Source organism: Pomacea canaliculata, linkage group LG3, assembly GCF_003073045.1.
Source record: "Pomacea canaliculata isolate SZHN2017 linkage group LG3, ASM307304v1, whole genome shotgun sequence".
Classification (NCBI taxonomy): domain Eukaryota; kingdom Metazoa; phylum Mollusca; class Gastropoda; order Architaenioglossa; family Ampullariidae; genus Pomacea; species Pomacea canaliculata.
The window spans coordinates 14,064,798-14,077,404 of NC_037592.1; the positions used below are offsets into that span (position 1 = coordinate 14,064,798).

Sequence of the window (12,607 nt, forward strand, 5' to 3'; positions counted from 1 at the left end):
TTGGTGAGAGGGGGGATGAGTGTTGCATAAAAAATTATAGAGGCCGTGAACAATAATCTTTAGTTGAAGTGCGGCAATAAAACCACTGGTCGCGACAAACACATATAAAAAAGTTACACGAGATGCGCAGACAAATGTAGACAGAGTATAATGCATGGGTTACATGGACCCTCTGTGTCTTACATGAGCCTTTGTGTGGGTCTTACACGTGGACCCTACACGTGTCTTGCGTTGTGTCAAAGGTCATGAATGCGCACGAGCATGAGGCGGCGAAAGGACCAGCGTCAGGGACAGTTTGGGTGGATGCTTGCTGGTAGACGTCTTCCAGCTTGTAGTCTGGTCCACCCTAAACACGGTCAGGGTGGGCGGTATGTCACCAGCTGTCTTGCCGACTCTAGCTGGCAGACCTCACAAGCTTAAAGTCTATACCTACATGACACTTGTCCGTCATGTCATAACTTTCAATGTAAAATTAGTTTATCATAATTTGTCATCTCCTGTTGACCGACATGTTGGTGTAGCATCTTGGTGACCTACTGTCCGAGCGATTGTTGGGATTGCTTCCCTTGTATTGATGATACGTAGATGTTGGATATTTTTTTTCTTTATTTTTTTTAAGATGAATATTTTACTGGTATTTCAAAACCTACAGTAGATTCATGACTACTGAACTCGGTAAGCTTTAAATGTGACCATCCCTAATATGACCCATCTCATGATGTCCTGTCACTCATTAGTATTTGTTTTATAAAGTTATTTAACAAGGTCCAGGTCATTTCACCAATATTAAATTGGGAACTTGCCGACAATATAAACAATGCGACTGTTGATATAGTAGCTCAACAATTGCGAATTAATAATTAATTAATTGGAAGCACGTCCTCTGCAATATAGCGAAATTAAAATTTTGAAGGAAAACCCTTTAAACTTCGTATTTTTTGTCTGCTTTTCGATCGCTCAGTATTTGTTTGAAGCACAACAGAAATGATGGGTGCAGGTACAGGAATCTGAGCAGAGTTCACTGTCACAAACTGTGCTTTTCGTCTGTCAACAAGGACTGTGAGAAATTTCTATCGGCCCCCAGTGGTTTCGCTCAGTCCTTCACAAAGTAGTGAGAGCAGCTTGTAGTCAGTAGTGCTCTACACTGTCCACTCGGTGACATTAAAGGTGCTGGATATAGACTGTGAGCAGGTAACAGGTACATGGTTTTACGAGGAACTTATAATCAGTATCGCAAAACAGGTTCTGGTTCTGGTGCGAATGAATGAGATGAACAGGTATACGGGTTTACCTGGGGTTTTTCATGGTAGCTGATTATGGATGCATGCTGTCGACATTTAGAAAGTAGTTGTCACTAACGCTCACACTCGCAAACTCTTTGCCGAATGTTTTCTATCAGACGAGACTGATATCTTTTTGTTCCATGTGCATCACAGAGGTTTGGAGAAGATCCTACAGGCCCGGTGTTTAACAGAGTTGTACAGCAAGCAGCATAAAAGGCAATGATGGCAGACAAAGACAAATCAGGAAACCGTTATTTCCACTCGAGTCCCAGCAAAGAAACCCTCGTCAGCGTTTGTCGTGCTCCGATGACCCAGGTGAGAACCATTACCATGGTTGTAGCTGTATGACGAAATTCATTATTTCACTTCTACGATAAAACAACATCTTCTGCTCAGTTATGTATTTCTAAGCGCTGATGTAGATGCATGTGCCAGCACGCGCGCACACACGCAGACACACGCACGCACTCACGCATTCAAAAGCATATAAAGTGTGATTTTGTGTTTTTCTTGTTGGACAGTGTTCGTCATTGACCTGCCTTTTCTCTGTTGATGGAGAGATCTCTGTCTTTATGTACACATTGTCCTTTACCACAGGCCGCCTTCGATGAAGTGTATCTGAACGAGACAGAAGACACAGGCTGGTTGAAGGAGCGGATGAGGAGGCAGATGTACTGCAGCAAGAGGCGCTTGTGGAAAATATTCAGCACTTACCTGCCTGTTGTGAGGGTAAGGTGTAATGTGTGTGTGTGTGCATGTGTGTATATATGCATGACATGATCTGCTAGTATAAGCTAAGCTGTGGAATGTGTGTCTTAATAATTATCCGCTATCACAAGCCAATCTGTATGTCCATGTGTGTCCTGTGTGTGTCCTGTGTGTGTGTGTCCGACAGGCTATCCGCTATTACAAGTTGAGGGAGTTTGCCCTCACGGATCTCTCTGCCGGCCTGACTGTCGGCATCCTTCAGATCCCAATGGCCTTGGCCTTCGGTGAGCTGACCTCTGTCAAGATGGAGAATGGTCTGTACAGCTCCGTGTGGCCGGTCCTGGTGTACGTCTTGTTTGGTACCTCGCCTCACGTCTCCATGGGAACCAGTGCAGTCGTGTGCATTCTGACAGCCGCTGTAGTTAACAGGTAAGTGAGGCAGTTACTAATGCAAAGTCACTTTGTGAGTGTCTGTAGAGCAGGCTAGACAACACGCAGGCAGACACAGAAACAACGTTTATTTATAAAACAATGTTTATTGTATGTATTGATCCTTGATGAAGCTGCAAATTGCTTAAACCGGTCAATAATAAAAGCCACAATTGTCAGCAATTACTTATTTACTAAAACAATTTCTGAAAATAACAGAGTTGGTACTCAATAAGACAAACAAATAATTCACTAAAATAATAAAACCAGCAAGTTATCTACTCAGGAAAGTACAAGTCGTATTATCAACCAGCCACTCATGAACTACACAGACAGCAGGTTGTAGTAAGTAAACAACAAAAATTCAAACTTAATTAAGGGGAGTACATCAATCTTACAGTTGCTGACCTTAGGTTTTGGGTATTCAAGTGCTGTAGTACTATATGAAGACAGACAAAACGATACAGTGGGTTGTACTACCTACAAACAGAGAGACTGAAGGACTGTCCCTGTGTCTCATCTCTAAATGTCGTTTTGTGTTAAACGTGCAATCATCACAATAACTTAAAATTTTTAGTTTTATTTTAAAACCTCTATTGTAGCATAACCCATGTTATATTAAAAAGATGCAAGATAACTTTACTTCACAGGATGGGGGCCGCGTACGCCTCTAGTCGACCATGGCTGACAAACGTCACAGACCCCGCCACAGGGAACTCAACCTTGCCCCTAGACCTGGTCCCCGAGTATCTGGACTACAAAGAGGAGATCTGCATGGGCATAACGCTCATCACTGGGGTCATGATGGTTGTGCTGGGGCTGTTCAAACTGGGCTTCATAACCTACTACTTGTCAGACTCCTTCTTTGCGGCCTTCACCTCGGCCGCTGGCCTTCACATCGGGGTCAGCCAGCTGCCCGGCATGCTAGGGATCCAGATCCCGCAGTTTTCTGGCATGTTCAAGATCATCCACTCCTGCCGAGCCATCATCGACGGCGTCAGCAATGTCAACTGGGCCTCGCTCATCATCTCCGTCATAGTCTGCATCGTCGTGCAGCTGTTTAAGGACTGCGTCAACGAGCGTTTCAAGCACAAACTTCCGGCGCCAATCCCTACTGAGCTGCTGGTGGTGATTGTTGCCACGGTCATCTCGCACCTGGGGGAGTTCCAAGAAAACTTTGGGGTGAAAGTTGTGGGCCAGGTCCCCAACTACTTCTCAGCACCGGTGCTTCCTACCACTGGGCTGCAGGAATCCGAGGCTTACATCAAGGACTGCTTTGTACTTGCCATCCTTATTTTCGCCTACACAATCGCCGTCGCCAAGATCTGCGCCAAGAAGCACAACTACGAGGTGGACAACTCGCAGGAGATGATCGCTTACGGCATGTGCAACCTGCTGACATCGTTCCTCAAATGTTTCCCCACCTGTGTTGCTCCGTCGCGCTCCATGGTTGCCAGCAACATGAACGCCAAGACCATCCTCAATGGTGTGTATTCTGTCGTCCTCATGCTCCTCTTTGTCTTGTTTGTCGGACCGCTGTTGGAGGCCCTGCCGAGGGCTTCGTTGGCCGCCATCATCTTCATCTCGCTCAAAGTACTCGTTGTGCAGATCCTGGACTGCCGCAAGTTCTGGAGGATCAATAAGCTCGACTTCGTCATCTGGGTGTTCACATTCTTCTCGACCACCTTCCTGGACATTGACTACGGACTTTTGATCGGCTTTTGCGTCTCAGTCCTGACCATCATCATCCAAGGCCAGCTCGTCCGTGGCGATCGCCTGGAGAGGACCGGAAGTACTTCGGTGATGGCGGAAGTTGGACGCTATGCAAAGACCAGCGAGATTGCCGGCGTAATGATCTTCCGCTTCCAGTCCTCGCTGTTCTTTGCTAACGCCGAGATTTTCCGAAGCCGCCTGTACAAAACACCGTCAACCCTCGCAAGCTGCTCAAGTTTCTTAGGAAGGGTCAAAAGGGCGTTATCATGACAGCTGTAGTACAGAGCTCACCTTTTACCTCAAACTCTGGCTCCGTAAAAGAAGCACGACAAATGAGCTTGGATGCCAAGGAGTCGCACGAGGTTATATCAGAGGGGCAACACACTTCGATCAGCATCATAGCCAATTCAGTGCTGGAGGATGTGGGGGACAGAAACTGGTCTCCTAAAAAAGACTGTTTTCAGAACGACATGAAGCACGCACAGTTTGACTCTGCAGATTCTGGAATCAGCAGCAAAGATGAGGCCGACGAACTGGACGAATACGGTGAGGTCAAAGTCTCCGAAGAGAAGTTGACGATGATGAGGACCATCCACCATGTTATCATCGACTGCACACCCGTTAATTACATCGACTCGTCCGGGTGCAGCGTCCTGAGTCAAATTGTGACGGAATACAGCCACGTGGGCATCAAGGTCTTTCTGGCCGGCTGTCCGGCCGGCATGCTGCGGACGTTGAAGATTACTGGCGTTCTGGACAAGGTTCCTCGAGAACACGTCTTCATAGACCTGGAGGACGCCATTACTGTAGCCAAGAACCACAAGGTCGCCGCTCTTTCAGCCGAAAATCTGAACGATTTCCCCGACGATGACTCGTATATGACAAAAATGTGAATTTTGTCATCCTCCCTTTTTCGTCCTCCCACTCTTCAGTTCCTTCTATTCCTTCGCTTTCTCACCTCTCCTGCTCCTTCCCCGCCACCTAACCGTTTAACGATTTCTATTGTTCTAAGGTAGTATTGATACACAACAGTTACTTTCTGAGTTTTCGTATTCTGTTCTTTTCTATATTCATGCACTCCCTTTCCTCTGTGTTCTGTGCAGATATTTTGTATTTTTTTATGCACATCAGTTTCGTGCTTATCAGTAAGTTAATATTTTCCCCAATTTCTGCTCCATCGTTTTCACCCCAAAATATTTGATCCATATTATTTTAAAGTCGATGCAAATTGAGGTATAAGAGTATAGTTCAAGGACAGATATATCACCATTCCCGCAAGCTCCAAGCGCTTCTTCATGGCTGACCACACAGTTCCTGCATGAGATGTTTGTCATGGTGGATGTGTGCTTGTGTTGATGTCCAAGTTTACCTGTACACTCAAGAGGCATGACGCCCAAACTCCGTTAACAGACCATCTGCAAATGAATCTTTAATATTTCTGTGGAAAAATTTACCAGAAGATTGTGACACTATTAATAATTGTTTAGTCGAAACTTTCGGATTATTTTAACACCTATACAAGAATAGGACACACGGACTTTGTAAGTCTCGTTTGTAAAACACGATGATGTATTGGTTATTTTCAAAGCAGTTACAAACTACAGTCTGAGATGTGTCAAAATTAGTAGTTTTTAATATTACAATTGAAATATAACGTGCGACGAATTTGGTTGGTTTAAAAGCATTTACAATTATAATTTAAGATTGACACTTATTTTGCATACACTTATGACAGTCTGAGGTTCGATAAGTTTATATTATTAATTTTAATTTTTTAGTCTGGGGTGTAACACTCCCTTTGTCTTGAGTAGACTGAGACAGAAGCATCGAGGATGATAACAAAACAAGATTGGTTTTTCCCTCTGCGCACAATGTGTAGCTCAGCGTGGAAATAGTCTGCGAATAACACTACTCAGTCCACCTTTTTTCAGGGGAGCTTACCGCGGCTCTGTAGCGACATGTGCATTGGAGTTGTCTTTCTTGACATGTGCTGAGATCGTCAACAAGATGAACGCTCGTTCTTTTGATGTCTTCCTTGATCACTAATGCCACCGAGGTGATTAAAAAAAAATCAAAGGAATAAAAATACTAAAAAAATTTATATATACTGTTTTGATGAAGGAAATTTACAGAATGTTTGGAATATTTTTTTTTCCCTGCACGGTGATAGTTGCTTTTGCCCACACCAAGTTATCTCAAGAACGAACTTTTTCCCACTTAACAGTTCGATCAACGATTGAGCTCTTTAGGTTCTGTCGGGTTTAGGTAGACGCAGATGGTCACAAGTAGTGTCAGAAAACCGTCTACCCTTACCAGCGCTACTGCAACTACCGCCATGCGTAACCTCCTTACCCGTCAACAGTGGATCTAGGATAATAAACACTATTATTCAGTATCTTTGTATGGATGTCCTGATCGTAAATGAGTGAAAACTGTTATTCGGGTCATATTTAACTGCACATGCCATTAATAAGAAAGCTAAGAAATTCGTTTTCCCTGCATCACTCCTCGCGCAGATAATAAAGTAGACAACAGGGAAGGGAGATAACCTAGCGGGCACGTCACATGCATGTTTTGTCACCTTGCAATCATTACCATCCCTTTGCTCCCCCACCCCACCACCACCACCACCACCACCAAAAAAAGATAAAACGGAGGTCCCGAAAAAAACGGGATTGGCGCCCGTTGATGGTGGCGGACATGAAAGATTAAACGGTGAATACGTTTTGTTTATAGGAACAGTAAAGATATACCACTTTCTCTTTCATCCTTCCCCTTCACAAAGCATTCATGCACACACACAGAGACATGACGTATACGTACGTGTGTCTGTGTGAGCGTGTACTCTGTGTTGAACCCGCTTCACCTGGAAATCACGTGACTGGGATGTTTTGCATTAAGACCCTGGCAGCACTGACACACTGCCCCTGCCACAGAACTCTGCTGACAGGGTTACTGACACCTAGATCATACCTATAAGATGAATGCACTGCTGCCGTCACAACTTTCAAGGAATAAAACGATTACTAAAAAAAAAAAAAAACAAAAGCTCTAAACCCACGCTCTACACATCCGGGACAGGAGATGGAATTTCGTTTCTTCAATCGCGCACAGTGTTTCGGGAAACCTGACACAAGGACTTCTATCCGGTTCTGCATGCTCAAAACTTCTTTTTTCAATCCCCTATTCATCTAAAACTATATAAAAAATGAGAACAGAATGCATAAAAAAAAACATTAGTTACAAATCTATTGAATATATTACAGCACGGGAACTTTAAGCAAACCTATTAAAATTGCTCTAGTTTACTGTGTGTGTGTTTTTGTGTGTGTGAGTGTGTAGTTGCACGCACTTAGCCACAAGAAAAAGTAACAGTCAAGTTCAGTTTCACTCATTAAAGAGGAAAAAAAAGTGTAGCCATAGCTCATGAAAAATATTCAGCTTGATATACCTATCGCATTTCCTAATACTTGGTACAGATTGTCATACTGTCGAACGTTCTAGCGCTTGATACTTATCTGTCTTACTGTACATTACACTTGGTACTTACTGAGCGCTTGCTAATACTTGGCACTTGCCCTGCTGAACACTTACCAAGACCTGATGGTTAAGTTTAAACCAAAAGCTGCAAGTTCTCTGCACCCCTTTGATGTGTTCCAAGCATTGTCCTGTAGTAGACCTGGTCACCTCCAGAATAAAGGCAAACCGCAGAAAACCGCCAACACTTGATGTCTACAGCAGTCACCACCGTAGACACAACTACAGCAGACCTTATATCACACGAACGCCTACAGCAGACTTTACATCACACGAACTTTGCAAACAACTCAGTACCCGACAGACAGTACAGCAAAAGCCTGTAGCAACAGCAGACCCTTAACCACTGGGTGCTACACAGCAGACGATAGCAGATATGCCATACAGCAGCCTCTAAGGCGAACCCTATAGAACACATACACTCGAGCAGCCCTTACAACAGACCCTAATGCAGAATGATATCCATCGCACTCCCTATGGTTGCTAGAGCAGAGCCAGCAGCAGACCTGTTGTAGATTGTATAACAAACCCTATAGAAATGATGCAAAATGCTGATGGAGTCGTACAAGTTAAGGAGATAAATGATGCAAGACAGATTAGCCAGTGATAAATCCTGGGGATTGTCCCAACATATCTCGCTCCAGGGCCACTGTATCGGGATGTTGGAAGGATTTGTGACAGAGAAAGAGAGAAAGAAAAAGAGAGAAGAATGCTCGATGGGACGATGCATCATGGACCCCAGAAAGACGTCGACATGGTCCTGGGATACTACAGCCAGTACATCAGCGCCACCTGTTGTTGTAGACCCTGTCCTGGATGAAGCTGGTGCGGCTGCAGGGCCGGAGGGAGCTGCACACCTTGGTGATGGCGGCCGAGGCGGCAAGTGTCGAAAATGGAGACCACATTTTGTTACTGTGACACGCACAAGAATGGAACCTGTTCTTTGTATCGCGACACAGTAACGGACATAGCCTGCCATGACTCTTCTCACTCTCATGCCGTCCTCGGCGCCTTCTCGTCCTCACTAGACTCCAGTTCCGCTGGCTGAAGGTTCTTCTCTCTGTGTGTGTTTTGTTGGCGGCTCACGATGGCGCTGCTTCACACTGGACACTGGAAGCTGAAGAGTCCGGCAGTCAGTCGTCACAGACGAGTACACAGTCACGGTGCTGAATAATAAGGCTCAATAATCAGCTAAAATTCTTCTAAAACGATAGCAGCTTCGCTGACTGCATCCATCTACCTCAACTGTGTACCCCTCCCAGCTCCCCCCACAGTCCATCAATGATCCCCGCAAGATCAGTTCACTTGTACATTCAGGCAGCAACTCCCACGATTTTACGTACACCAACCTCCACAGCGGTCGCCGCTGTCATCCCACAACCATTCCTAAATTAAATATATTTTAAAAAATTTAGAAGCTCTTTAAATACCTCTGCCCAGACTTAATCAGTCTAAACAAAACTACTTTCAGTGGTCACAAATGACCATAAGTACCGCAGGCAGACTGACAGGATGCAGCACATGACTACCTGCGATCAAAAGATACACGACAAGAGAGAGTGATATCTGACTAGAGAGGGGATGGGTTCTCTCGTCTGTTTATTTTGTCTGATGTTTTCTTGTGTTGGACTTATAGGTTTACAAGCCAAATTTACTGTAGTGTGGATAGGAGTATTTGCAGCCTCGCTTACAGTTGGATTGAGCAAAAACGGACACTATTAATTAATATCATTATTTTGAACTATTAAAGTGTGACACGATAACGTATATCGCAAGTTTCCGCTAAACAAAAGCAGGAGCGTGCGGCAGTGGGTCACGAATTTCAGCTAAACAGAAATAAACCCAGTATATCCCATTCCAACTAATCTTAAAGTGCTTCTTACAAGACTGGAAGATAAAGACGAAACTCGTCTAGAATTACCGACACGAAACACTAGCACTTGTATGCACGGCGGCTGCACATGTTCTGCATGTGTTTCAACGTGTGTGTTATATGTAACTATTGTAACAACTGCAATAGTTAATTAAATAAATACAAATTTTATGTATCATTATTTTTCCTTGTTTATGCAAATGTACTTGCTATCTGAACACAGAATCATCTGCGAAATTAAGACAAGTTTAAGCATTCAAAAATCCACTCGATATCTTTATCTTTGAATAATCAGTAATTAAGAATTACAGACTTTTTTTTATTCCTTTTTAAATTTTTTATCAAAGTCTATGAGACCAGTGACTCTATCACATATGTAAAAATTGTGATATTCTATTTTTTGCGGCACATCAACGACAACCGCGAAAGTAAAATCCGAGGAACAAAGCATTTACGTCCCTTGCTACAGGTGGAATGCGAACTTCTTTGCCTTAGAGAGTGACAGTCAACAATGAGCCTCTGAGTAATATTCATAATTTTGTCGATATCTGGAAAGGTAAACTATTCTCGGGTATAATCTTTAATAGTTTGAATTTTTTTCTAAGACTATTATGGTTTTCGAAATGCGGCATAGCAACAAGAGAACAACTGATTTACATTGTAAACATTATGATATAGTATTGTAAAAATATTAATTTGAATTTTTAAAAATAGCAATCAATTCCAGTACAGATAATGGAAATATTTTATGATCTTATTTGTTTTCTTTTATTCCATTTCCCATTTAGTAGCGATTGGTTTTTAAACTCTGTGGGATTTTTTTTTAAATAAAAAGAAACGTTCGAGATTTTAAATAAAATTTTGTCCCTTACCTGCATTACCTACGTAAAGTTTTATTGAAGAGTAGACTAAAGACTACCATATAATACTATGCATTAAATGAATCCGACTCTGTACAATGAACTGAATAGAACGACGTCCTTAAAAAAATAATGGGGGAACCAACTATCTATCCATCCCTCACGGTTTCTAGATAAAACCCAGCATTGTGAATACTAACCACCTGTCGGCAATAACACCTGTTGCTAGACACTTTGGCCTTGGTGGGAATTTAAAACACTTCTTCACATCGAGACAAGCGGTAAGTCAGCTACCGTCTCTAAAAATTCTCTGAACTATGTGTTTAGGGTCACCTGCTCTAAATGGTAAGTCCGCCTTTAATGTGTTTATGGAGTCGAGTTTGAAGAACAACTTTGAAGATTAGATGAAGGATAGGTCAGGAGTGACGTAATGTCAGGGATAATCTGCCTGGGTAAATGAGAGACAGGAAGAAAAGACAGAGGGAGGAGAGAGAGAGAAGGAGACAGAATATTACCTACTTACCTCTGCTGCACAGACGTGAACCAGACAGGTTGCAGTTTTACTCATCAGTTCACCTTTGTCTTCGTCAACATCAGAACGCGGTTCGTCTCGTTACAGGTTCCCCGGTACCTGTAAACGCTCACACTGTCGAACGATCACACCGGCGACGAAAGGGAAGGTGGGTTGAGGGGAAACGTCGAGTCGTTAAGAGAGGAACTCTTCAACGCCGGAGTCACACACCGGCTACATCGCTGTGATCCATGGCCGCGGCAGCTGCCTCTCTGTCCAACACCAACGAAAGGGGGACAGCATTTATAGCCCTCGACAACAGTGGTTCATTCGGCAACCTCAGCTGCCAGATATCAATCTCCGCGATCTCACGGTGCCAGAAGTGGCGTAGCGGTCACACGCTCCCAAGTCTGGTCCTCAAAACATTCCCCCTTGGCGCAGCCAGTCGCCTCCCTTACAACACCGCGCAGAAGGTAATGATGGTATAGTCCCCCATTTCGCAAGTCGCTACTAATCTTTTTTTCCTTTTTTTTTTTTTTTTACATTTCCCTTTCATTAAAGTGTTTGTTTGACTTAGCAGACTGTTTGCAGAAGTAACGAGAAGGTCTGCTGCCGGAAGGGGGGGCCAAGCCAGGGGTGGGGGTACAACGAAAATAGTCTAGTGAGGGAAAGTGAGGGAGGGGGACGGGGAGGAGACTACGAGGAGAGAGAATGATGGTGGGAAGGAGAGTAAGAGGGTGACCGCTGGAGATACTAGCTTTCGCTTGTTTTGCGGGATCAGGTTATAGGTTACTGTGGGTTGCTGGGTAGGGTGGGTGAGATTTAATAAAGACGAAGTTTTTTGTTCTCTCTCTCTCTTGAGATGTCACGATGACATCAGAGAGCGAGTAAAACAAGACAATTCTTGGTGGAATGCGAAGACAGATGTTTTGAGGTTGCATGGTATGTTGGTCACTGTACTGTGACAGAAATGAAAATTTCCGAAGAGGCTGCTTTGTTATTTACCGTAGTTCGAAAATGAAACGTTTGAGATGAAATAGCAGGAGGGTGTTATTCAGAGGTGTGTAGTGAGAATTTTAACTTCACGACAAAGTGTCTGAGAAGGCTCCATTGTGCGTTGGTCCCTGAAGTCAGATGTCTGGCTTTACGATGAGATACATGCTGTGGACTCGAACAGAACTGAAACTTCACGACAAAGAGTAATAAGCATAATTATATTTATCCCCTTCTTTTTTTTTCATTTTAAAACGTATCAGTAAACTTTTCAGTGTCGAGGAATACAGCACAGTTGAATGCATGCGCTCGGGTGCTCACCTGTTTGCAAGCGTGCTTGCGTGCGACGCTCGAGGTGCGAAATGTCTGTGAGTGCACGTGGCCGACAGGGTGAGACCGCGTGCAGACCCGGTGCGTGCGTGCGTGTGTCCTTGCCTGCATACATCAGCTTATGATCACGTATCTGTGTTACGGCAGACAGGAGCTGCGAGATGCGGAGACTGGGTGGTTGGGTAGACTTACAGCATCCCGCCATTCTGCTGCCAGGAGCCGCCAGGGGTGTGGTGGGAGGGGTGGTGTGTGAGGTGAAAGTTGAGATGCTACAGCAGCCTCCGCGCTTGTGTGCCAGTACCACTACCGTGTGTGGAGACCACGTGTGCACCGCCCCGCATGCTGCAAACTATTGTCCACAGACCCGCGC

General features: G+C 44.2%; 1 protein-coding gene and 1 long non-coding RNA gene across 2 annotated transcripts; one reads left to right on the forward strand and one right to left on the reverse strand.

Moving 5' to 3' along the window:
- Positions 1–1,029: 1,029 nt before the first annotated feature.
- LOC112560401 (prestin-like) lies at positions 1,030–4,432 on the forward strand. The gene is made up of 4 exons (XM_025232244.1): positions 1,030–1,598; positions 1,881–2,012; positions 2,179–2,420; positions 3,071–4,432. The coding sequence occupies exons 1-4, from the start codon at positions 1,503–1,505 to the stop codon at positions 4,401–4,403; spliced, it is 1,803 nt and encodes a 600-aa protein (XP_025088029.1). The 5' UTR covers positions 1,030–1,502; the 3' UTR covers positions 4,404–4,432.
- On the reverse strand, positions 1,822–12,104 carry LOC112560403. Its single transcript, XR_003098528.1, has 3 exons — positions 10,927–12,104; positions 2,217–2,407; positions 1,822–1,901 (listed from the first exon to the last, which is right to left on the reverse strand). It is a non-coding gene; the product is annotated as an uncharacterized LOC112560403 (long non-coding RNA).
- Positions 12,105–12,607: the final 503 nt, after the last annotated feature.

What these genes read in the sequence shown, in the direction of transcription:
- LOC112560401 (XM_025232244.1), top strand. Translation starts at nt 1,503, where the DNA reads ATGATGGCAGACAAAGACAAATCAGGAAACCGTTATTTCCACTCGAGT. An exon ending in GTCGTGCTCCGATGACCCAG is followed by an intron (nt 1,599 to 1,880) that starts GTGAGAACCATT and finishes CCTTTACCACAG; the next exon opens with GCCGCCTTCGATGAAGTGTA. An exon ending in ACAGCCGCTGTAGTTAACAG is followed by an intron (nt 2,421 to 3,070) that starts GTAAGTGAGGCA and finishes TTTACTTCACAG; the next exon opens with GATGGGGGCCGCGTACGCCT.